The following is a 26,265-nucleotide window of genomic DNA, read 5'->3' on the forward strand; positions in this document are numbered from 1 at the left end:
TTTACATCAGCAAATGGTTTTGAGGTTTGGCACCAGGAGTTAATAACAAACAGGGCTGGAGGTGACATACCTGTGACCTTCAGATTGACTTCCGAATTTTATTGACCTACAGTAGTAAGTACATCTACCCGTATTATCAGTAGTAGTTTCACTTCCTTGTCTCCTCATATTAAAAACTCTGGACTTCACAGAGGCTCAACCATTAGGAGTCAGAGAGATCTTTGGGCATTTCTCTTCCCAAGAGGCTATCTCTTACAATATTCCTCAGAAACTTGCTGAGTACTTTAAGAAATGTTTAAAATTCTCCTGTAAATTTACTCATATCTTCCTTTTTAACTACAGGAACTTAACCTTAGTCTTTCTTTTATCCAAAGCTCAAATAGCCATTATTATTATTATTATTATTATTATTATTATTATTATTATTTAGCCAGTTGATTTGTTTTTAATTCTGTCTAATTTGTAACCCATTTTTAAAATTAGTAAAATGCCATTTGTAATTTGCTGCCATTTCTTTTAAAGTTCCAGACAACTGTTAGCCTATGTATTTGTTAGATTACTAAACTAAAAAAAAATTACCAATTATGTAATCTACATTAAAATATTTATTATGACACAAGTAAATATTTGTGTACTTAAAAACTCAATATGTAAATAGTACAGGAGAGCCTTTTTCAAATGCCTTTGTCTCTCTCCCAGTCTGGCTGCTCCCATAAGACTGATGGTGGCAGGTGTGGTCGGTCCCTTTCTCTCCTTCCCCTGACAATCGGTTCTGCCCTCAATCACCACAAATCCAATATTGGATTAGAGAAAGTTCTAACTGTTCTTAGAAACAGGTAGTCACTTACTTTACACTAAGACAGGAAGGACTGTTGGTAAAATATTTTTGAAGGTCAGCCAGTGGCATTGAAGTCACTGTCAGTCCAGAGAGCAGCCACAATTCTTTAACACTGAAGATGTAAATATGGGGAATTCATCAAACTAATATTAAATAGAGGCTTTGTCACCTTAAAAATTAAGTGGTTGGATCAAAAATTCCAAAATCCATATTTTAAGCAGTGTCAAGTTTACAAGATGCTGTAATTTAAGAAACTGAGTTCTGCAGTGAACAAAAACATCTGTCGTGTCTAACGACTACCTTCTGAATGACAAAATGGTGCTATTTATTTTGAAAGGCAATTAAGACATTGTTTCCTGTGACAGAAATATATAGATATAGATTACTTACATTAAATTACATGTTACCTATCTGAGGTTTAATGATAGATGTATTCCAAACAGAAGCACTATGCAAAACTCTTACAATTGGGGGAGTTCCATGTAACTAATCTCTCCCTCTTGCTGTTGCTTTGGGTAAGCATCCAAAAAGAGCCCTTGTGAAGAGCACACCCACACCATACATTTTTTTGCAAACAATTACTACTTTAATTCCTGAACTACCAAGGTCAAGAAACAGTCACCAGTTAAGGCAAGAAATTTTTAGTTCAATTAATTGACATAGAACCTTGGATGAACCTCCTTTACTGAACAAGGAAATGCCCTGCTATTTTCTGCTATTCTAACATTATTGTTTTGAAAAGAGAGATCCTGGGTAAAGATATCTGGAAAGAAGTCAACAGGTAAAATCTACTGGGAAAAGGTGGGGAGAACTTCTTTAAAACTTGACTTAAAAAAATTATGTAAGTTTCAGGCTAATGAAAACTTATCCCACTCGGTAGATCTTTAGAAAATAGTAGTGGAAAGAGTAATTCAAAAACTATCAAATGAACAAAAGGCCACACTTCCACAATGTCTGAATCATTGTTTTTGTTTAACTCTTCTGAACTCTACATATTGTAAGTTATTTCCAATATTTTAATATATCCTAACTATTTACTGAAAGAAAATTAATTTTTTGGTTTTTGGATAGAGTTGTGAAAGGCTTTCCACATTCTTCAATATGGCTTCACCACATTCTGTTAAATTTTGTTCAGAAAGACACATTTCTGATCTTAAAATGAAAACCAGCAAAAAATATAGCTTACCATAATTGTGCTCACTGCAAACTTTGCTGAAACATGTCTTTATTTGTTTAGTGAGGGGTATTATATATATTCTATATATGAGGGGGACCCCCCAAAACAGAATTATCTTCTGTAGGGTGAGCCCCTAATAGTACAAGCTTCCCCAGCTAGGTGAGTGTTCTAGGAACCCATCTGTATCAGTGCAACAGCTGGTGTTGTTGTGAGAGGCTGCATTCAATTTAAGTGAAGTTTTTTTGAAGACTCTTTCAATCCATTTGTCCATTCCATGATGGGTAATTTACCAGCACACCTGCCCACAACACGCTGAGTGTTCAGCAGTGTTTGACCAAAAATGGCATGACCCCTGTGCCCTACCCTCCCTATTCTCCTGATCTCTCCCAGAACAACTTTTTTTTTTGTTTCTCTGGATGAAAAAGTCCTCAAGGGGAAATGTTTTGCCAGCACGGAAGAGGTGAAACAAAAAAACGGCAGAAGTTCTAAAAGCCATAAAAATTGACAAGTTCAAAACTGTTTTGAGTGGTGGAAAAAGCATCTTGATAGGTGTATTGTATCAAATGGAGTGTACTGTGAAGGTGACTGAAATTTAAACATGTAAGAATAAATACATAATTTAGTATAAATAAATTCCAGTTTTGGGGGGTCCGCTCTTATACATGTATGCACTAGCTATCTTTAAAAAGTAGCACAGGTGCTCTTTGTTTAAAAACCTGTCCTATCCACTCCTTGACTCTTGCAAGTTAAATTGGCAGAGGATTGTAAATTTATCGAAGAAATATGACTTAACAGCCATTCCAGATCATTCAATCAAATAATTTTTCCACAAAACATTTAGAACTGCAGTTAATTCCACAGCCTTTCTCTTTATTCCTAGAAGAACAGAAAACATCAAAACAAGCAGGGCAGCAGAGCTAATTCGTTTGCTATATGAAGTTAGCACACCTTATATCTAAATTGTCAAATACACCAAGTGGAGAGAGGCTGAGCCACCTTGTCCCTGAAGACGATACAACATTTGAAGCCAAATCTGTGTGTGTGTGTGTGTGTGTGTGTGTGTTACTGTTTTTATTTTCCTACTGACCCTTTGACTGGAATTCTTCCATTTTTATTTTAACTGTGGTAGAAATAAGTATTTCTATTTGGAAAACCACTCAACTTCTTTCTTTTCCCAAGCAACCTTTTACGTGTTTCCTGGTCTGCCTTCGTCCTATCATCTTGGGTCTAAGGTCAAGAATGAGGACACTTTCCTTTCAGGGACCATGGGTCAAAATGTCACCCTTGCCTCAGCAGCAGAGAACATCCTCATCTGGGATTCCCTGGGCGTGCACCCCAGCAACTCACTGGGGATCCAAACACTGAGGGTTACACCCATCGCCATGATGGAAAGAACCGCTAAGTGAGCCCCCGAGGGCCTATCAAAGATTAGGGCTCCAGTGTCTCTTCACCACCTATAAGGGAGGAGGTCTCAGAAACACCCCTCCCCCGCCCTTTCCACAGGTCGTGCCGAGGAGACCAGTGGGCACTAGGGAAAGGGCATTCCTTGAGCAACCCTTAGTCAGGTGGCTCTGAGGACCCTGCGGTTAGCACACCGAGGTTGGCCTCCTGCTGGGGGCGGCCTCCTGCTGGGGGCTTCTCGCTCCCGCCCACCCCGCCCCGCCCCGCCCCTCCCCCAGCTTCGCCCCAGCCCGGGGCAGGCCGGTCAGCGCACGCGCGTCTGTGAGCCCTGCTACCGTGCCCTCCAAGGCTACTGGCTCCGGCCAGGTCGACGCGGGCGCAAATTTGTGTGATGGCGAGGGCGGGAGGGATGCTCCAATTTGGCGTGAAAGAGGCCCGAGTGAGCTAGCACCTCCCGGAGACCACCTAGACTCCATTTTATTTCCTTGGAAACTGCGAGGGAGGTGGGCGGGGGACCGGCCGCAGGGCGGGGTTCCTCGAGCGGGAGAGGAGCGAGACCGTTAGGCTGGAACACCGGGAGACTGTCCTGGTAGCTCCTGGCCACCACCCGCGCCGCAATAAAAGCCTCTCTCGGCTTCCCGCCCAGGCAGCCTCGCTCTGATTGGCCGCCAAGGGAGGCAACGGAGTAGGCTGGAGGCGGTGGCCGAGCGCTGCTCCCTGCCGCCTGGGGAGGGGGTGTGCTGGGTGCTCCCAGGCCCGCCCCGCGAGCTCCCCAAGCCAGGCTCAGCCAACTCAAGGCAGTTTCAGTGACACCTGGCAGCGGCGACTGCGACAGACTGCTCCCTCAGCCCGGCTTTCTTAGGGTATTTCCTAGCACACGCCCCCCTCCGAGAACGTCCGCCCAGCCCACCCCAGCTCTCGGCGGTCCCGGTTCCTTTTCTTCCCTCTTCCCGTCCATCAGCGCCTAAGCGCAAATCCTGGGGTGGGGTAGGAGAAGCAGCTGGAGGGGAGGGTGGGCACGCACGTAAGAATCTTTCCGGGAGGCAGGGATGGAAACACCCAAAACGAAAAGCCTCTTTCTGCCGGCCGTGGAGGTTCGCTAGGCGGCAGCCCAGCCCCCGCCACCCATGGCAGCATCACTACTGTCTTCCTCCCAGCTTCCTATTGTTCGCACTTTGAAAGATCGGGTACCTCGTCTAGAGAAAGGAGACTGAGGCAAAGCGTTTCGGGGGTCTACCTGCCATTCTTCTCTCTCATCGTGCAACCCAGGGCTCTGGGTGCGTGTGAAGGCACACGCGCGCACACACTAGACAGCCTGGATCACGCCCTCCTCGCCCTCCGCCCCTCCGCACTTCCTCCTGTCAAAACGCGGCGCAGGACCCTCCCATCCCTTCGAGATCCAGGCCAAAAGCAGGCTTTGCAACTAACCAGCAATTTGGCAAATGAAAAACTAACGTCACATCGACGGGGGTGCAACAACGGCCACACAGTCCTGAGATTCTGCCCATGTCGCCCCATTTTGCAAACCGTTATTCGACCCCTGGCAGGGGGCGGCAACGGCGGCGAGCCCCACTTTATTAGACCTGGGGAAATAACGACCGGGGTGGCTACTCCGGCTTTATTGTTCACTCTTCCCGGAGCAAGAGCTGACAAGCCCCTACCCAGCAGAATCTGAGCCTGTGCGGCGGCACCTCCGAGCCTCGCCATCCGCGCCGCCCGCCTTCGGGGAAGTAGCGCTACCCATCACTGCACGGCCACCAGTGTCTCTGAGAGCAGGCGGCTCCGATCACAGTTCCCGGGCACACTAAGTGGGAAGGGCGGGCGCGCTGGCTGGGCGCTGGAAGCTCGTCGCACCGGGAGGCAGCCCTGGAGGGTGCGGGATCCGGACGGCTAGGGCGACGCGCTCCTTCCTCAGCTCCACGAAAAATGATCACCCTTAGCATTCTCCGTAAAACCACCGAAATAACAGTGTTCCTAAGAGGGGTAGTAGGGAGAAGAAGGCAATTAGCAAATCAAATTGGAAAGAAGAATTTTTTAAATGTACCTGCAGTTCCCAGGAAAAACAAAGTCCAGATGAGATCCTTAGTTTGCAGCATTGTAATCTGCTGGCTGGGAGGGATGTTCTTGCCGCGGTAAATTCTGTGCCCCACCTTATAGCGAGTATGGACGGCGTTAGAGCAACAGACCTAGGGGCAGACAATTGCCAGGCTGAGTATGATTATTTTTGCAGAATTGTTTCCTGCCAGCCGCTGCCGAGCTGCGTTCACGCGCTGAGCGGAGAATGAGTGACAGTCCCAGCCTCAGCACACTCGCAACTCGAAGATCCTTGCGCTGGCCCGGGTTCGCTTTGATGGAACCGGGGATGGGAGCGGGGGGCGGAGGGCGGGGGTGAGAACCTCACTGTGTCCTTCCACCACGCTGGCCACAAATAGTGCCGAACATCAAGGAGGTAAGAGACAGGGGAGGCAGATGCGGCCGCCTGCAAAACGCGGCCTGGAGCAACCTGCAGAAGGAAGCGGCTCTTTCATAAGCAGTCTTCTGAGCAGAACTGGGAATTTTTTTCCCCCACAGTTCTCCCCCACGCCTCCGCAGTCTCTCCTGTCATCCAGCCTTCCTTAATCAGAAGGTTGGATATTTTAATAACTAGCAACTAATAAAAACAAACCCGTATGTTTTGTTAGGATTTTCAAAGTTGTCGAATCTCTCAGATCCAAAGATCCTTGAAACACAACCAAAGGACTTAGTTTTGTTTGTAAATACACAAAATTAGAAATTAGGAGAGGGATGGGTATTGCTGTTGCAACGTTTTGTTTAGGTTTTGTTTGTTTGTTTGTTTGTACTAGCTACGAAGTTTGCTCTCCCACAGAGGCAACAGAGCTCAGGGGAAAGAGGTGGGAAGCAACTTATGTTAGAAGAAAACGCAGATATTTAGAAGGAATTTCCAGAAATAAAGGAAGGAAAATGTTTGTTTATAAATGTTGAAATCTGTGGTCTCTTCATGAAGATCACCAAACCTTTTGTGTAGGTTTTATGGTATAAGCATGATGTTATTTTCCTACAAGGCACACAACCTCAGTTCTTAAAAATATTAACATAGAATATCACCAAGGTACCAACACAAAGGGTTTCAGTGAATCTTACAGCTGTGTTTTGAACAGAAGAGAATGAGTGGAGAAGCAGGGTGAAAATATAAACATGTTTGAACACTTGAGCAAGGCTTGAGTGTTTAAAGAACAACAGGTGAGGGAGGAGCCCCAGCTCAGATTGTTCTCCAGGCTGAGCCTAACAGCCTAGCAGAGTGAAGCCTCCCTAGAGAAGGGTGCCCACGGTCCAGGCACCATTGCATCAACATTACCATGTACTCACTTTTTCTTTAAAGGACAGGCTCTCCACTGCTGTACCTATCTCTAAAAACCCACATTCTGCTGTCCTGCCAGTCAGCCTCCATTACTGCAGAGGCTGGCACCGCCTGTCCAAGTCCAGCAGGTCACACTAGTACACTGTTGACTTCCAACTGCGCAACCCAGAAGAGTATATCTCCTGGTAAATAAATCTTTCATAATATTTACTTTGTAATACTTATCACATTTATCAATTATAAATGATAAATACAGAGAAATAGAAAGAAGATTCCAAATCCCACAGATTTCAGAGATACCCATAGGTTTTCTGTATTCTGTATATGTGTGTAATATTTTTTTGTAATTGACAGCACAGTAGCAATTTGAATACTATTTATTTCCCTGACATTTCATTATAAGCATTTCCCCGGGCCATTAAAAAGGTTTTTGAAATCTTTTTATAGATATATAATATTTTTATATCAATGGTTATGGTCTCCCATTGTTGGATATTTAAGATTGTTTCCAGAGTTTCATAATACAATTAATGCTTTTTAAACATCTTTCAATAAACATTTATTGAATACTACTATGTTTTGTTTAGCCCTGTACTGGGTACACTGGATTATACAGATTTTTTTCAATGTATTTAAGTATTACTGGCTTCAGATATAAGCTTCTGCTGATGTGTAAAATTATCCTAATAAGTTTTAAAACTTATGTGAATAAGTATTAGATTCTTTCCTAAAGAAGAGGTGTTAATAGCAGGAAAAAACATACACAACAGGACTAAGAGCAAAGGAGAAAAGGGAAGGTTGGGATATCCAAAATATTTGTAACTTTGTTTTTCTAACCTATTTCTAATTTTTACCAAGAGTGAGAAACACAGCTTCCTCTGCAAACCTAAAAAATTTCTCACTATTTTTCTCCACAAATATCTCTATTTTTGGCTTTTCAATGTAGGCAGGTATGGAAATCCTCTCTCACTTCAGCACAACTGAATTTCATATCTCTCTCTCTCTCTTCATACCAATTTTGAGATGTTTGAGGGACATCCAAGTGAAGATGTGCGTAGGACAGATAGTCAGTAGAGGGGACTCCAGAGAACATCATTATTTAAGCTTTGGGCCAAAGGAATTGCCAGAGCAATAGTGAAAATACAGTCAAAGAGATAGAAAGAGAAATGAAACATTATAATGACCAAATCTAAAGAAGAAGAAAGTTTTGAAATGGTCAAATAAAATGATGATTTTCAACTTTCTTGGAATTGAGTGTCGAAAAGCCATTAGTGGCCTCTGAAAGAGCAGCCTTCCATGGACTGGTGGAAGGAAAACATCACAGTCACAGGAACAAAGGAGTAGCTTGGCCAGGGAAGAGAAAAAGAGGGTTACACCACTTTTTTGAGAGGCAATGAGGTCAGTTCAGAGTAGTGTGATAATGACAAGGATAGAAAGGCAAGCTTGAAGGGCGAGGAGGCTTGAAAGTTTTTCTTTTTCTCTTCTCTTTTAATATGAGGATTTTATTGTTAGGCTGTAAAGTAAATTAGATCAGTAAACTCCTTACAACCTTATGGTCTAATTTAGACTACTTGAGAAATGAACATAGTCAAAAGTACTCTCGCTGATATTTCCCCCCACTTAGGGTTTCTTTCCTGTTGGTGTTGAAAAGGAGACACCAGGCCTGATCCCAGAACTCACAGATATCCCAGGAACTTTATTTCACATTTGACTCAATCAAAATGCATTCAGGAAAACACAGCAGCTTAAGTTAAAGCAAGAGACAATGACCTGGGATTAGGAGAGACAGGGATGCAGAGATCTGCCCAAAGAGCTGAGCATGATCCATGAAAGTGGTAGGACCAGAAGGCAATGTCAAGACCACAGAGCTAAAGAGTGAAAGACTCTAGGGAGTCCTCAGAGCTCCCTCCTAGCCTCTCATATCCCAGATCTCATTGACACCAGAAATGACTGCTGAGGTCTACTGCATTGTGGGGCTGAGGAAACTTACATACTGCTCTTCCTGTTCAAGGCTGGCTCAGATACGGGTTAAAGATAAGTGGACACTCATCAACCAACCCTGCTGAATGGTGCTGGGGATCTCCAAAGCAGAAGAATGAGACAGGGTCAACCAAGAACTTTTGCTTCTTTGTGCAGGTTGTGCACTACACAGCTTGAAGGGGTGCTTTCAAGTCCCTTTCATCATATATGTGTATAATTTGTTATGACAGTTTTTCTGGCAGGTGGAAGTAAAGAATCGAGAAAGGAATGCTGTTTTCTTATCCTTCCTCCCTCCCTCCATCCCTCCCTCCCTCCCTCCCTTCTTTCCTTGCTTTCCTTAATTCTTTATTTTTCAGGGGGTTTTTAAGGAAGTGGGTTTTAAGGGGGTTTTCAATGGTTGAAAGCACTTACTAAAAAAAGACCTTAAAAAATAAAGTTTGGAAAGAAGGTGATGTTGAGCTGCAATGCAGGTACAACAAAACCTCCATTAGCCCCTTGGAAGCTGTGAAACGGGTCACAATGTCCTCACATTGAAGAGTCATTGGATTTAAGCAGTCCTGGGAATGGAACCTGACCTTGATAGCCAAGGGCAGTTTCCAGAAACTAATAGCTGAGAGCATCACAGCATCTGGGAGAATATGACCCCAGTTCTGAGTGTGGCATCTGGGCAGCTTTGCACAGCATCCATTACACAGTTTTAGCTGTAAATAAAAATATAGTTTCTTAGAAAGTTAATTTTTTTCTTTTTTATTGTGTTAAATATATACATAACAAAATGTAGCATTTTTAAGTGTGGACTTCTGTGGCATTAAACATGTTCATTTTGTTATGCGACTATCACCACTATTTATCTCCAGAGCTTTTTCATCTTCCCCATCTCTGTACCCATTAAACAATAACTCCCCACTCCCTCTCCTCCCATAGCTCCTGGTTACCACTGTTCTACTTTCCTTTTCTTTTTTTTCTTTTTAAAATTTTTAGATTTTTTAAACTTTTAAATTTTAATTGTTGTTCAAGTACAGTTTTCTGCCTTTTTCTATGAACTTGAATACTCATTACATCATACAAGAAGAAATATACATTTGTCCTTTTGTGATGTACTTATTTCATTTCACACAATGTTTTCAAGTTTCTTCTAAGTTGTAGCATATGTCGAATTTTCCATTGCACATATATACCACATTTTGTTTATCCATTCGCTCATCAGTGGTCATTTGGGTTCCTTCCATCTTTTGGCTATCGTGTATAATGCTGCTATGAATATGGGTGCACCAGTATCTCTTTGAGCCTCTGCTTTCACTTCTTTTGGATATATACCCCAAAGTGGAATTGCTGGATGGTATGATAATTTTACATTTAATTTTTTGTGGAATTGCCATACCATTTTATACAGTGGCTGCATCATTTCACATTCCCACCAGTGTCGCACATGTATTTTAGTTTCTCCACATTCTGGCCAACAGTTTTTTTCTGCGCTTGCTCTCTCTCTCTCTTTCTCTCTTATTTTATTTTATTTTTTGATAATAGCCATCCAAATGTGTGTAAAGCAGTATCTTCTTGTGCTTTGCATTTTTTCTAATGTGTAGTGATGTTGAGCATCTTTTCATGTGCTATTTGTCCACTTAAAAATCTTCTTTGCAGAAATGTCTATTCAAGTTCTTTGTCTATTTTCAATCAGGTTATTTGTTTTGTTGTTGCTTTTCTTAAGTTGTAGGAATTCTTTATATATTCTGGTTAACAATTTGTCATCAGCTATGTAATTTACAAATGTTTTCTCCCATTCCATGGGTTGCTTTTTCACTCTCTTGATAGCATCCTTTGATACACAAGTTTTTAATTTTGATGAATGCCAACTTGTCTATTTTTTCTTTTGTTGCTCCTGCTTTTAGTGTCATACCCGTGAAATCATTGCCAAAGCCAATGTCATGAAGCTTTCCCCCTATGTTTTCTTCTTAGAGTTGTATAGCTTTAACTCTTAATTTAGGTTTTTAATCTATTCTAAGTTAATTTTTGTATAAAGATAAGGTAATGGTTCAATTTCTCTCTTCTTTCTTTCTTTCTTTCTTTCTTATCTAGTTTCCTGGAATATTTCTTGAAAAAACTGATTTTTCCCCATTAAATGGACTTGGCATCCTTGTCCAAAATCATTTGTCCATATATATAAGTGATTATTTCTGGACTTTCTATTCTAGTATATTGGTCTTAGTCTATCTTTATACCAATACCACATTGTTTTGATTATCATAGCTTTGCAGTACATTTTTAAATCTGAAAGTGTGAGATCTCCAACTGTTTTCTTTTTCTGGATTATTTTGGCTATTTAGGATCCCCTGACATTTTATATGAATTTTAGGATGGGATTTTCTATTTCTGCAACAACAACAACAAATAGTCATCGGGTTTTGGTAGAGATTGAAGAGTGCTGTCTTCTAATCTTCCCAAAGTTGTTATTTGGGCTAGTACTAGAGGCATGCTGACAACTCGGAGATGCATACATTTTAGACATCTATTCCAGATCTATGAGAAACTCAGCCACAGGGAACCACCAGAAATTGCCAATTTGTGGGATCTATTTTTTCAGTGTACATACGGAAAGATAAAGCAGTATCAAATCACAAAAATCAGTCCATAAAATGTATGACTAACTTTGGAAGGTTACAGTGAGCTAGCAAAGAAAATATGGGTTTAAATGCTTACTTGGCTCTGAAATGAACTCAAACCCCAGACTGCCTAACTCTCTGTTTTGTCTTTGGAAAAAAAAAACCCCTCTGAAACTAGTGATTTAACAGACTGGAATAAGGAGCCAAGATCTTCATGTCAAGATCTTATAAATCACAAAGTGAGACTGTGCTAATATTCAAGACATGATAACTTCCTTTCTCCCTCTTACACACCGTCCTACAAACCCCAGCAACAATGAAGTGAAGTGGGTCAGTGCTCATGTCTTGGACCTTGACAATCCAAGTTCAGATCCTAGTCTCCTCATCTGTAGACTCTGTGGATTTGGACAAATTACTTCACACCTACTAATGCTAGTCATGAAGAATAAAAAAAAGTAAATGAACACATGTGTTTACAGGCTTGTCAGGAAGACAAATAATTAAAGACACTAAAACAATTATAAACTATAATTAGAGTCATAAAAAAGCGAACAGGATTCTTTGATAAAGAATGATAGTAGAGATCTAGTTTAGATTAAGAAAGGCTTCCCTGAGAAGGTGATAGGTAAGTTGCAACCTAAGAAGGAGAAATACCCAACTTTGCAAAACCATGTGAGGGTGCATTCCAAGAATATGCAAATACATAGGCTGTGGGTTTGATCCCAGGTCAGGACACATATGGGAGGCAACCAATCTCTCTCTCTCTCTCTCTCTCTCTCTCACTCTCTCTCTTGCCCTCTTCAAGAAACACAAAAAGAGTTTATATTTCATTCAAACTTCAAAGAAAGTCCCTGAGGGACTTTCAGCAGCAGAGTGACATGAGTTGTTTTCCATGTTTTAATGACCACTCAGACTGCTGTGTGGAGAGTGGCTTATAGGGAGACAGGAGTGGATGTAGGGAGGCCAGTTTGAAACCACTGAAAAAATCCAGGGAAGAGGAAATGGAGAGAAGTGGAGATAAAATTGACCAAACTTGCTGCTAGATGTGGAAAGGAGAGAGAAGTCAAGATACAGTATATGCCATCAAGATTCATTGGAAGAAGGGGAGAATTTAAGAGTTCAACTCTGGATTAGTAACATCTACCTGTGAGACATCCAAGTGGAGATGTCAAGTTGGTGGTCAGATGTGAATATGGAAGTCAGTAGAGAGAGATCTTACCAGGAGATATTAATTTCAGAGTCATTGGTGTGATTGATATCTAAAGCCATGGGAAAGGATGAGATCACTCAGCAAAAAATGTGGAGAGAGAAAAGAGGAAGGAAGGCCCAGGTCCATATCCTGTAAAACAAGAACTTTATGAGTTCAAAGCAGAAAAAGTAGAATAAGCAGAAATACTGAGATGAGGTTCTAGAGAGGTGGGGGGCCATCTAGGACAGAGTAGAGTCTCCAGACCAGGAGAGAAGATACTTGTAGCTAGGAAGCATCTGTTCTTGTAATGAATGCAGCTTGGAGGCCAAGTAAAGTGACAGAGAAGAGTGTCCATCAGATTTGGGAATATGAAGCTCATTAGTAACCTTGACAAGAACAAGTTCACACTCTCTGAGCTCAGAGTGAGTGCCCAATAAATGTTAGCTGTAGCAATAATAATAGGCTCCTACTCATTCCGTCCTTGAATTTCTGTGATAATAGAATGACATTTTGGAACTGATCAGGGCACAGATGTATAGCATCAATGATTAGCTATTTACAAGTAGAAGTTGGTCTTATTATAAAGTATATGCTAGGATACCATTTCCTCCATGAATAACTGCCATAGTAGTTGTAGATAACTAGTGCTCCAGAAGATTTGGTTGTATCATGACTTAGGGTAAGACAGAAAATTATTTCCCTTTCTCCCCCTACTATCAATACTTCTCCAGTTTAATCCTGGTCAACTTTCTCACCCCTGGTTCCTCTGTGTGTTCTGTGGTTGTACTGCTGTTCTTGGTCACATACCAAAACACCATGAGGCACCCATTCCAGCACCAAAGAATGGAGCCAGGTAGGCAGAGCTAACACTAAATTTAGGTTCCTCCAGTCTTATCTATATCATTGGGGCCAGAGAAAGGCCCATCCTCAGAGCCTGTGCCCATTCATAGCACCTTTTCTCCTATGCAAAAGCACCTTGGGGAGTAAGAGGAGAGTTAAGAAAATTATGAAGAAAAAAAAACAAGCATTCACTATGGTGAAGGCATTCATCTCACCACCACCACCACCACTTCTTTGCAAGAAACTAAACAAGAACTAAATTGTTTCCCTTTGACACAGCCACTGCATTATATCTCCCTTGAGAATCCTCTGGGACAATCCTGAAGAAACACCATGCCAAATAATAGGGTGGTGCCAGTTCTACACTAGTTTACAGAATCCCAGAGAACTCTGAATTTGACGTTGGTATGGGTCTAAATGACCACCCATGCACATCTTCTGAAGACTCTCCTCCACCCCTTGGGCACCAAGGGTTCCACAGAGCCTCAGAGATCCTGGGAACTCTGAGGAGACACAACACTTATTTCAGACACTGTCTCTGAAAGATAAATTCCCTGTTACATCAGCAGAACTGTGGAGTGAGCCAGGCTTGTTCCAGGAAAGGAGGCTTCCCCCAACGTCCTCTATCCTTGCATCAGCAAAGGAACAATCGAAAGGAAGAATTAATTTAATGACTCACTGAGCAGAAGAGAGATACAACAAACACCAGACCTCCAGTCTGAGCAATGCCCCTTCTACCTTATCCCCCCCATGTCCCCTCCCCTTGACCCCTGCTCCAACATAATTGTCACTCTAAATGTTTGTTGAAAGAATGGGATCAATAAATAAACCAAGAAAGTCCTCTAGGCTGACTTTGTTCTGGGACATTGTCCCAGGATCCTTATCCAGCTCCTATGACTGCAGTTCAGGTCTTGTCCTATCTCACATGGACTGCAGCCACAGCCTCCCGACTGATCTTCTTGCTTCTACTCTCCCCCTTCAAATACACCTCCCCAACCTCCAGAGCCAGTTGCATACAAAGAATATTTGTTAAAAGCCAAAGGGGTCATTTCCCCACAGAAAAACCTTTAATGGCTCCCAATTTCCCTCAGAATGAAGACCAAGCCCTACCAAGGCCCCTCCCCAATCTCACTGCTTGCCTCTTTCTATGCCCCCTTGTGGACCTGAGTAATCAAACATACCACCACCCTGCCTGGGCTTCTACTGTTTGCCTGGCTGACTTTTGCTCTTCCTCTAGAGTCACTTTATGAGGTCATCTCATCTTTGACCTTCCCACCTCTTTCTCCTCATGCCCTTCCCCTGAGCTAGGTGTTCCACCCAGATGCTTCAAGAATCCTCTGGGCCCACCTCTATCACTGTATGTACATTGCAGTCTAATTGCTTATTTCTGAATTCATCTCTCTCACTAGCCTGTGATATCCTTTAGAGCAGAGACTTTAATTCTCATTCCTATATTACTGGTGCCTAGCTTGTTTCTTGGCACAAAATAGGTGCTTAATGTTTGTGGTGGAATTAATGAATAAATGTCATGAATAACTTGTTCCTCGATCACTTATCTTTAATGAGGGAAACGTGACCTTTCTACCATGTGACAGTTACTCAGGGAACAAAGTATACAGTGGAGATAATAGCAGGTCTAACTAAGATGAAAGTCAAATTTCATCTTAAGATGTCTTACACCTTTGGTCTTAATGGCTTGGGCCAGCCTCTGAAATCAGTCTTTCATTGTTCTGGTCCTTCTATTCTTGAATAATTGAGAAGATTCTGTTTTCTCACCAGCTGCACTCTGTTTTTGTCTATGAAGCTCAGGCACTGTGGCACCAAGCCCACCTCCACAGTGGCTTCCTTTGGTATCTCAGTTCCTCCTCTGCACTCTGGAATAGCAGCTCCAGATGTCTTCAGGACTAGGTTTGCCCTGGTCCCTGGCTCCCACCTGTCTTCCCCTGATGGGCTTCTCTTTTGCCTTTTTAAAGTTTGCTCCCTCTTGCCTTTGCGAATGCTGCTTATGATGAAATGGCGTGACAAAATTCTATATTCCTGATTTATAATCTTTCTGTTTGCTAAATAATTTCAGGTTGCTTTACCCCTGTGATTTCTAAGCAAGTGAAAGGAGAAGTTATGCTGTTATTAAAAACACCATGTGCTATGTCTTTGGGTCACATGACAGACTCTGGTTTATCAAATGACAACATTTTTACTCGCTTTGTCCACTAAAGTACTAAGAACACCAACAGTTTCTATGTTCAGTTAACCTTGCAGCAAACAGCAGAAGGGAATTTGCAGCAATAAAAACAGTAGCCTCCTGACTTCTCAGCATCTTGACTTGCCTTCTTTTCTTGCCCCTGTCACCTGCCACTTGCGTGCATTCCAGTTTGTCGATGCCCCTTCAAATATGTTTCTCAGAGCAGAGCTCAGTACTTCAAAAGAGGTCTGGATGATGCAGAGGTCAGTAGAGCCATTGCCACCTCTGCTCAGGATGCTGTAGATTGTCCCATTCAATTCAGGGTAACTTGGGCTAGCAACTAGCTCAGCCAGAGTTAAAATCTCAGAACTGTGCCCTTTCCTCCTCATCTGGCCTTTCTCTTTGGCTCACTATGCCTTGGAAAACCTGATATAGGAAAATGTGCAGAAAAAAATGATTGCTAAAGGATTTTTTAAATAAATCACTTTCTAAGTACACCTAAATATTTCTATGTATTCTTTCATTTATTCAAACACCTTCTATATTCCAGGGCTTATTCTAGGCACAAAGGTGCTAAATAAGATACCAGCTCTAGGAAGAAGAAGGAATAAACATTGTTATGTACATTTTATGGGCCAACCACTTAGCTCACATACTTTTATTTAATCCTCATATGACTCTCTGAGGTGGTGGGAGCAGTTCTATAATTTGTTTAAGGACCTGAGTCCAGGCCTGTCCAGCCCTGTATCAGTCAGAATAAGTTAGGTTCTGTAAGAATAACAGCCAACCACCAAGTCTTAGTGGCTTAAAAACAACAAAGGTTATGTTAGGTGAGTTCAGGATTCTCTTCTATGTTGTCTTCACTTAGGAACTACATCTGAAGGTGGCTCCATCTCCATGATTACCAGAGCTGAAGGGGTAGGGGAAGAGTGGTGAGGCAAATCACATGAAGGCCACCTGGAAGTAGCCACCTCACTTACACTTTCATTTCCTTGGACAAAATAAGTCATATGGACATCCCTGCCTTCAAGGGGGTAAAGAGGTGAAAATATCCTAGAAGGAGAATGAGAAACACTTCGTGAGCATCCTAATAACTACCACAGGCTCCAAAGCCCAGATTCTTTTTCACAGCACTATACTCAAAACCAGTGAGAAGATTAACTACCTTCAAAGTGACTAGGGGCAGGGAAACATAAATCCAGAGAGTTAGGAGCCTTTACCAATGGAAGATCAAAATCAGGAATAAAGATAACTTATCCTTGAAATATACACACCCATCAGTAAGGAATGGGATCCTTTTGACACAATTCAGATATACCTACCAAATTTAGAAGCACCTATAGAATACACACAAGAAATGAGACCCGACATCATGAACTCTTTTAGGATTTTAATACTAGGAATTGGTTCACAGTCCTGTTATATAATTTCCAATTGCTAGCTCAAACTTATATCATGACAAGGTTTCTGAGTACAAAGAAAGAGCCTGCCACCTCTCTTATGTTCTTTCCTTTGCACTTTCCCCATAAATGAGAGCTCTAGGAACTGGGGTTGTTTGCATTTGTTTCTGAAATAATATCCTAACAATTAGCTGTAAATTTTAAAATGATAAATATGCATCAGAAAGCCAAGCTTTGGAGTACTGCACAATGCCCACCCCCAACATACATATACAGATATACATAAGCCATCAGCAGAGCTGCACAACTATGGAAATCCATATAAGGACATAGGACTCAAGCTAAATCTCACCCTTTCCTAGGCATACATATTGACTCATGGTGGTCCAAATAAGATCATTATGCACTACATCAGGCAGCATCACATAACATTTGTCTAATAGCATCAGGCTTAGTCACGGAAGAGCTTAGTTACATAAAATCAGATCCCAAATATCACAGAAGAGCTCTCCTAGGCCATCCTCATTTTGAAATGCATGCATGCACACACACATACATCCTTCTGCTCTTTCAAGCTAGGGATAAAGTTTTGCATTCTGAAATTGCTTGTGAGTTGAAACCCCAAGATTGCAAAATGATGCAATTACCTGGTAATGTGGCCCACCTGGTAAACGTGGCCAAGCCATCCCCATCAATGGAGTTGAACTGACTGTTTTCCAGTACCAGCTTCTCTAAGATGCAGCAGAGTAAAGGGGCTTACTTGGCTTTTAAAGAAGTGTCATCCATTCAGTTGCTTATTCTGAGCACAGGTTGTCTGACTGCTGATGAATGCATTTCTGAGCTGCCATCTACTGTAGTCATTTGATATGTGTCCTGATATTAATTTATTTTAATATTATTTTACATCTCAGAGAATTAAAAAGACAAACACATTGATATAAATATGTCTATTCTGTATTCCAAACACAAATACTAAAGGTCTTTCAATCTTTAATTAAATACATTTAATTAATGTTTTAATCTTTTAATTTTAAAAAATAATCACTGTGTTTAGATCTGGGAATGGCTGTTAGGCTCCATTTGTGCAAATAGCCAGAATGAATGCAACCATGGTGCAATGTCAACTTGACATGCAACAAATAATAATTGAGCACTTAATATATGCCAGGCACTGAGCTAGACACTATATATATGCTACAAACAACTGTTTAGACTTATTCAGACTTAGTTTATCCTAAGATATTTATTTATTGTGTTAGTAATTGATTAAAAAGTTATTCAATTAAAATAAAATAAGACATCTTTAAATCAGATTATTCTGTTTTTATGTGTGTGTCAGATACAATAAATGAGATGTGGATTTATTAAGAGCATACTAAGAAAGAAAGTTCATTACCTTTACTCAGTGAATTCTTTTCACTGGCACTTCTTACTGAGAATGATCCAGGGCATTGCCTAGGGCACCAAACCTCAACTCCCCTTTCTGGAATTCCAGCTTCCCCACTTCTTACTAGCTTCATTTCTCACTGTTTTTTTTTTTTCTGGCATGAATTCTCTATTAAGGTCAGATTGTTCCCCTTTTGCTCCCCCTACACATGGCCTGCTAATTCATTCAGCTTCTCAAAAATATTTATTGAAGGTTCTGTGAAGGGGCTTGGGGGTGAATGGAAGGCACTTTCTATTTTTAAAGAACTCACAGTCTAGGGGGTAAGATGGGGAAACAGACCCACAATCAAATAATCACAAATCACACACAGTGTATTTGGGGGCTATGAAGAGGGGAGGTTGAGAGTGTGTGTGTGTGTGTGTGTATGAGGGTGGGGTGTTGAGGGAGGGTCCAAGGGGAACCTCAGGTTCACAGAGGGGAGCCTCAGGTTCACAGGTGCAAAGATCAGCTGGTTGAGCTGACCTTTGGACATTTGCCAAGTGAGCAACAGGGGAAAGGGTATTTTGGGCAGAGGGAACATTCTGTTTAAAGGAATGTTGTGTTAAGCTTATGTTGCTCCTCATGCCATGTTCTTCCCAATTGTCTGTGTCGTTAAACTCTAATTCAGCAGCATTCCTGGACTGGCAGGATTTATGCTTAAGACTGGGAGGAAGTTGAGAGATCCTGCAACCCAATTCTCACTTTTCAGAGATGAAATCTGAGGTGCAAAATGTCACACTGTGGATTGTGTCTACCATCACCAAATGTGTTCATTTATTTGACACATATGTATTGAGCACCAGTGTATAAGGCACTGTGAGGTATACAAAGACAAACCTATCCCCCACCCTCACACACAAGAATTTAATCATTAGAAATATATGACCTGGAGGTTAAGAACGTCTTAGTGTTAGACCTGAGTTTGAAGCCTGTGACATTACTGCTGATGACCTTGGATTAATTACTCATCCTTACTGAAGCAAACTTTCCTTCTATATAAAATGAAGATAATAATGGACTTTCTTCATGGATTTCTTATGAGAATTCAATGCAATAACATTTGCAGAGCATTAGCACTTAATAAATCTTAGTGGTTAATAATATAACCTTAATACAATATAGGAAAATTAAGTGATGGCACAGAGTAGGTACTCAATTTAAAAAGAGCTATATGGTTAATTAATTACAATTTTAATTCCAAGGTCTTTACCTGATCAAAAATTAACTTATAGTTCCTTGAGAATGTGGGTTCCTTAAAGATTTGTGTCAAGCTAGATTTAAATGGAGATTTTTTTTACCCCCTAAGGTCCAGTAACTTTTTAAAATATAATGAATTATAATTACTTCACTAATATCATGCAGTCTTTAAAACTAGTAGGTCTGAACAGCATCCTAAAAATCAGCTGTCCTTTAAGAGAAGAGCTCCTTCCTGGTTTTATGGGTTACATCCATTTAGCCATTCATACTCTGTTCCACATCATCTGTGCTCCACAGGGAATTGTGAGACCATCTCCTGCTATCTGGAACACTGTCAGGAAAAATAGAATGTCTCTCTAGAAGGAAGAACAGGAATTAAGGAGGGAAGACACATGGAGACAGATTGCGATTCTCTGTAAGAGGAAACTTTTGAACAGTGGAAGACCTCCATAATTGGAATGGATGGCCTTCTAAGCAGTGTGGCTCTCATGGCTGTAGTGGTTCCAGAAGATATAAGATCAGCTCTATCATTTTGCAGGAGAGGCATGAGAAGTGGGTAGGGAGGAGAATTAGCAGTGCTTAGCTCCCTTCCAAGAGCAAGTTTCTGTGAACCTATTAAGCCATTCAAGCAAATATTTATTGGCCACCTATTATACATTGAGCCCCATTTAGAGAGCGAGATAGTCAGCAATGAGTAAAACTGTGTCCTTATCCCCATAGAGATCGCAATCCAGGTGACAAACACTGAGGTATCATGGCAACTGAGCTGAATCTTTCCTTTAGGTGTAGAGATGTGGATTGCCAGGTCATAACAGGATGGATCTGCATCAATGCATACCACTCCCCACCCTCCCTATGAAAATTGGGCAAGAGAAATAACTCAGAGTGCTATACATGAGTAAACAATGAACAACTGTAAATGCTGGGCTAAACCTATCCTTAACCACAGGGGTAATGCTCAAATCATCAAAATCCTCCAAGATAAAGTTACAGGCTGTGACTACATCATTTGCCTGGTTTTTACTTTATGTGCTGCACAGTCTAACCCCAACCTCTGACTCTCCCTGTAACCATCCCTCCTTTGAGTTTGGGTTTGAACAGCTGCCCAGGCCATCAGTGCATCAGTGCGTTTGCGTAATAACTCATGCAAAGACATTTAAGAGCTCACAAGTCTTCAATAGACTAAAGCGGAGAAAAATAAGCTTCCATAGCAACAACATGTCACTCCAAATCATTATTGCTGTTTCAAGAACAAAGTGAGGATTGAAATAGAAAATATGGCAGGGAGTGGGGTTGGTTCTGGGAATTAGATCACTTTGGTTCGAAAGACAACAATATGCTCATTTTTTAAAATCTACTAAGCTGTTTAATTCTAAAGATACAAAACTTGTCATTATTTGTAACTTTCTCTTTCACTGAAAAAAGGATTTTATTCCCTCCTCTTGTTCATTGCATCCAAATATCAGCTCTGCTGGAGACAGTCAGCATGAATTCAGAATGATGAAACTTGAACACTGCAATTGAAAACCTTTGCTGATTTGATTAAGGTTTTGCTTATCATGATAAATATTCCAGCAGCCAAAAAGTAGCTAGTAAATATATGAGGAACTGAGATGGGGACTTACCTCATTGTGGGATTTGCTAATCATCCCTTTTTGTTTAAAAAACGAAAATGTATCCAAAATGAGCTCTCATGTATGTGAAAGCGTAGAGTAAGTGATGTTGGCTCAGTAAGGTCTCTGACCACAAACGCTGCTTAGAGTAAATATAATCTTAGGCAGAAACAACTTTCCAACATAAATAGCAAAGGGAAGCCTCTTGGAAATTATGTGATAAACTGTTAAAATAATAACTGCTTATCTTAGAGTTGGCTCAAGATGGCAAACGTTGGAAATGATACAGCCTGAGACCAGAGCACATGTTTTTGGCAGTGTAGCTGGACATGAAGGGGCTTTTGTTTCCATCACTTTTGGGGAAGGACGGGGCAGTGAGAATCATGCTTATATATATAAAAGAAGAGGATTAATGCGTGTTCATATATATAAGAACTATAAAAATTAAGATTCATTCTGACTTTAAAATTCAGACAATTTCTCTTTTTGTACTTCCCCTTGTTTTGACAATAGACAGCTGTGTCATTAAATGTACTCCTTTTAGAGAAGTTTTGTTCTGGAGACCTCTGTGTGCTCTGAAATAATAAACAGCAGTACTTCTGCTCATGTTTCCCCATAGGTGGCCGACGATGGCTAGACTGTCCTACAGATTCCTCTCAAGCTTACAAGTAAACCTTTGTAGAAGATTCCTCTCAGTTTTATCCCTGTCCTTCCACAATTCTGGTGACTCCCCATCTCTGGTGGGCCTCTCTTGCAATAATTTACTGAGGATACACACACACACACACACACACACACACACACTCATATTGGGTTTTTTTTTTAACAATTTTATTTGACTTGACATCTTGATGTTATTGTTGGATAGATCATTTTGCCCTCTTACAAGGAATTGAATTTTCAACAACACACACTTATTGAGTACTTAAGCTTGGTGCTATAGAAAGGATATTCCTGAAATTATCCTATTTATACCATGGAAAAAGTAATTAATCTTCTTTATTTACCACATTTATTATCTCATTCAGTTTTCACTGATGTAGGCTTTACCTATATTGCCTGTATTGTACTGATTAAAAAATAAACCTGATGTTCAGAGAAATAACTTGCCTTCTAGTCTATTCTTCATATGGCAAAAACAGTCTTTAACATAAATTGGAATGCTTTCATCCAACATGCAATAACAGTGACTAGACTTACCCTCCCGGCTAAAACAATTTAAAACTGAACAACATATATGAAAGTTATTTTTAAGACACTGACCATCAAGCAACTAAGGATAGTGATCTCTGAGAGGCAGGAAATGAAAGAGAGGGGCCCTGTGATGCTCTGTCTCACTAATTTACTGCTCTCTGTGTCAAGGTGCAGGGACCCCCAGAGTTGAGGAGACAGAGCTGGAAGTCCAAGAGACCAAGGGAGTGAGAATTCTAGGACAAATTATGGGAGAAAGTATATGGCAGACACCTCTAGTGATCTGTAGAGGGTCCCATCTAACCTTCAGCCAAATACTAATGAGTTCATGCATGTAAGGAAATTGTTTGAGGCTGGGAAAAGCACCACAGAAAGAGTATAGGGAATCATTATTGGAGATCACAGAGGACCAAGAATAGATGTTATTTCCCCCACAGTAGCCAGAGTGGAAAACCTTACAATTAATGGGGCATCAAGCAGGCATTGATAGTACACTCAGCATTTTGCCTCAGAAGTAGAGCAAAATTAGTCCTGGATAAAATGCTATTCTGGCCTCACTTAACAAAGCTCAAGAACAAGAAATGAAAGAATCAAAATATTTCCAAGTAAATTTGCTGCATCTCAGAACAAAGCTTAAGAATAGCAGTAGGAATACAAAAATATCCAGTATCCAATAAAATAAATTTTTTATGATTTTTGTTTTTTTAATTTAATCTTTTATTGTGTTTTTCCATCACCATTATTACCAAAAAATTCACAATGTCTATCATTCAATTGAAAATTAATAAGCATGCAAAAAATTCAGGAAATATGAGTTCACAATGAGATGAAAAGTCAACTAGTTAAACTGACCCAGATACAACACAATAATAGCATTCATACACAAGTACATTAAGAGTTACTATATATATATTCCATATAGTCAAGAAGCTAGAAGAAAAATTAAATAGTGAAGTAGAGATGTGAAAGATATGAACAGGCCCAAACTGATTTTTCTAGTGGTGACATCATAATGTCTAAGATGAAAAAGGCACTGGTATGAGGTGGAAGGATTAACAACAGTTAGGTATTGCTAAAGAAAAGATCAGAAAACATAAAGACACAGCGATAGAAACTATCCAAAATTAAACAAAGAGAGAAAAAAATGCTAAAAATAATTAGCAGAGCAGCAATGAGCTGTGTGGGACAACTTCAAACAGCCAAACATACATGTAATTTGAGGCACCACAGAGGCACCAAAAATATCTTTTTTTTATACCCAACACCATCAAATAATTTATTTGGGATCAGAATTAAAGAACACCCGACAGCTGTTGAAATGTATGTTTATTCCGGTACTTATCACTTGCACAACTTATCAAGTGAAAATTACCAGATAAATTTTACATTTCTTCAGGATGGGGGTTTATTGATGACTTCAAATTTGGGATCTTCAAATTTGAAGTCAGGGAATGCATTCATGTCTGCTTTACCAAACATCTGCTTAAGCTTAAACAGCTCCCACTCCAAGTCCTGCTGGTACTCTGGGCCAGTGTCAATGGGTCCTCCAGATGACTGTCGCTTAGTTTTGTATTCTCTAATCTTGTCCACGAAGAGTTTCTGTACAGGATCAAGTTCCTTAAATGCCACTGCTGTCACACCAAGATTCCTCCTCAGATAGACTGAGACTGCAGACTGAATGGCTGAGGAGAACCTGAAGAGCCTCTGAAGAATCATGGTGATTCTTTGACTTGCACTCAGTCCGGAGCTTTCAGAGCCACCACCACCACCCAAAAATATCTTTCTAAATAATAGCAAATGTTTTTCAAATTTGGTGAAAATTATAAACCCACACAGATCCAAGAATCCCAATGAACTCTAAGCACAAAAATTGTGAAGAGAATATCAGTAAGGCACAACACAATGAAATTTCTCAAAACCAGTGATAAAGAGAATAGGTTACAAGTACACAAATTAAAAGATGCATTACATAAAGAGGGCCATGATAAGAAGGAGAACAGATTTCTAGTCAGAACAATGCAAGCCAAAAGATAGTGAAGCAAAAGCTTTAAAGTGCTGAAAGAAAAAGAAATCTACTAGTCCAGAGTTCTATACCTAGTGAAAATGTCTTTCCAAAATGAAGACAAAATCAAGCCATTTTCTGAAAGAACTTATGACCACCAGGCATGCCCTACAAAAGCATGTTAAAGGATGTCCTTCAAGAAGAAGGAAATGGTACTGGAAGAAATCCGCATCTACACAAAGGAATGTAGACTCCAGGAATGGTAACTTGGTATATAAAAAACATACTTTTCTTATTTTTACATGTCTTAAGAAGCAATTTACCATTTAAAACAAAAATAATAAAAATGTATTATGAAGATTATAACATATAATATAAAATGCACGACAAAAAAAGCATGTAAGCAAAAAGGAGAAAAGTAGAAGAATACAGATGTAAGGTTTTACATTGCACACAAAATGGTATAATATCACTTTGGGGGTAGATGTTACTAAGTTAAAGATGTATACTCTAACTTCTAAAGCAACCACTACAATAATACACAAAAGTTATAACTAATAAACCAATAATAGAGATCAAATATAATCATAAAAATATTCAACTTCTTAAAAGGGAGGGAAAGAGACAAAAGGGAGAAAAAACGTAGGAGGCAACTGAAAAATAAATATCAAAATGGTAGATTTAAACCTAAATATATTTTTTAAAAAACACATTGTTTTTGAGTGATCAAAGTATTACAGTTAGAAGGCAGAAATTATAAAATTGAATGAAAAAGCAGCAACCATACTTTGTCTACTTTAAATATGAAGACAGAAACAGGCTAAAAGTAAAGGGTGGAGGCTTACATTACTTGATGTCAAGTTTCATTGTAGAGCTACAGTAGTTAAGACACTTTCAGTCCCAGCCACCTCCATGCTCCCAGGTACACCTAACTCCAGCAGGATTATTCCCCCTCCAGGAATAGCTTTTCATATCAACTGCCTTCAACAGAGGGCATGTGCAATCTTGAACAAAAAAATCAACTGATTTTCTCAATGTTTGATTTTAAAAATCAGAGCAAAAGCCAATAGCTTTGAAAGCCAACGTTTTGATTTGCAAGAGTTAAGCTCTGGTTGAAGAAAAGGGGGGTGTATTTTTCTCTTTTTTTAAATTGACACAGAATTTTCATCCAGCAAAATGTATAGATTTATAACTTTTAGAAATTTGTAAACCTGGGTAACCACCACTGCGTTAAACAGGGAGAACATTTCTTTCACTCCCTTGTGCCTCTTTCTAGTCAAGACTCTTTCCATCCCTTACAAGAAGAGGTGAGCACTCTTCCAATTTTCATCTATCATAATAGTATAGTTTATATGTTCTAGAACTTTATATATATGGAATTATACTTTATTGTCTGGCTACTTCCATTCAACATAGTGTCTTTGAGTTTTGGCCATTTTGTTGCATGCATGAGCAGTTTGTTCTTTTTTTTATTGTTAAGCAGTATTTCATTTATGAATATTTCACAATTTATCCATTCCTCTGTTGATGGATACCTGGACCTGTCAGTTTTTAGCTATTATGAATAAAGCAGTTTTGAACATTCTTATATAAAAAAATTTGCAGACATTTATTTTCATTTATCTTATGTGAATATCTAGCAATTGATGGGTCTTAGAGCAGATGTATGTTAATTTTATAACTAATTCACAAATTATTTTCCAAAGTAGTTGCATCATTTTACAACCCCATCATCAGTGTATGAGAGTTCTAGGTGCTTCAGATCCCTACTTCACTTGGTGTTGCCAGTACTTGAGACTTTACCATTCTAAAGAATGTGAAGTGGTATCTCATGATGATTTTAATCTATATTTCCCTGATGACAAATGGGG

The 26,265-nt window shown here is 40.2% G+C and overlaps 2 protein-coding genes across 18 annotated transcripts in view; both read right to left on the bottom strand.

The window, feature by feature from the left end:
* NCAM1 (neural cell adhesion molecule 1) overlaps window positions 1-5,961 on the bottom strand; it is a 331,249-nt gene extending 325,288 nt beyond the window's left edge. For 5 of the 17 annotated variants that reach the window (XM_028514332.2, XM_028514329.2, XM_036028549.1 and 2 more), the window contains exon 1: window positions 5,461-5,961. In XM_028514332.2, the coding sequence (XP_028370133.1) occupies window positions 5,461-5,512 (52 nt within the window). In that variant the 5' untranslated portion in view covers window positions 5,513-5,961. The remainder of the gene's footprint in view (window positions 1-5,460) is intronic. The other 12 variants (XM_036028548.1, XM_036028547.1, XM_036028550.1 and 9 more) reach the window with 9 other exon arrangements.
* Window positions 5,962-18,384: 12,423 nt separating this feature from the next.
* LOC114500057 (ATP synthase-coupling factor 6, mitochondrial-like) lies at window positions 18,385-24,156 on the bottom strand. The gene is made up of 2 exons (XM_028516643.2): window positions 23,731-24,156; window positions 18,385-18,397 (listed from the first exon to the last, which is right to left on the bottom strand). The coding sequence occupies exon 1, from the start codon at window positions 24,106-24,108 to the stop codon at window positions 23,785-23,787; it is 324 nt and encodes a 107-aa protein (XP_028372444.1). The 5' UTR covers window positions 24,109-24,156; the 3' UTR covers window positions 18,385-18,397; window positions 23,731-23,784.
* Between the last annotated feature and the right edge of the window lie 2,109 nt (window positions 24,157-26,265).

Source organism: Phyllostomus discolor, chromosome 6 (genome assembly GCF_004126475.2).
Source record: "Phyllostomus discolor isolate MPI-MPIP mPhyDis1 chromosome 6, mPhyDis1.pri.v3, whole genome shotgun sequence".
Lineage (NCBI taxonomy): Eukaryota > Metazoa > Chordata > Mammalia > Chiroptera > Phyllostomidae > Phyllostomus > Phyllostomus discolor.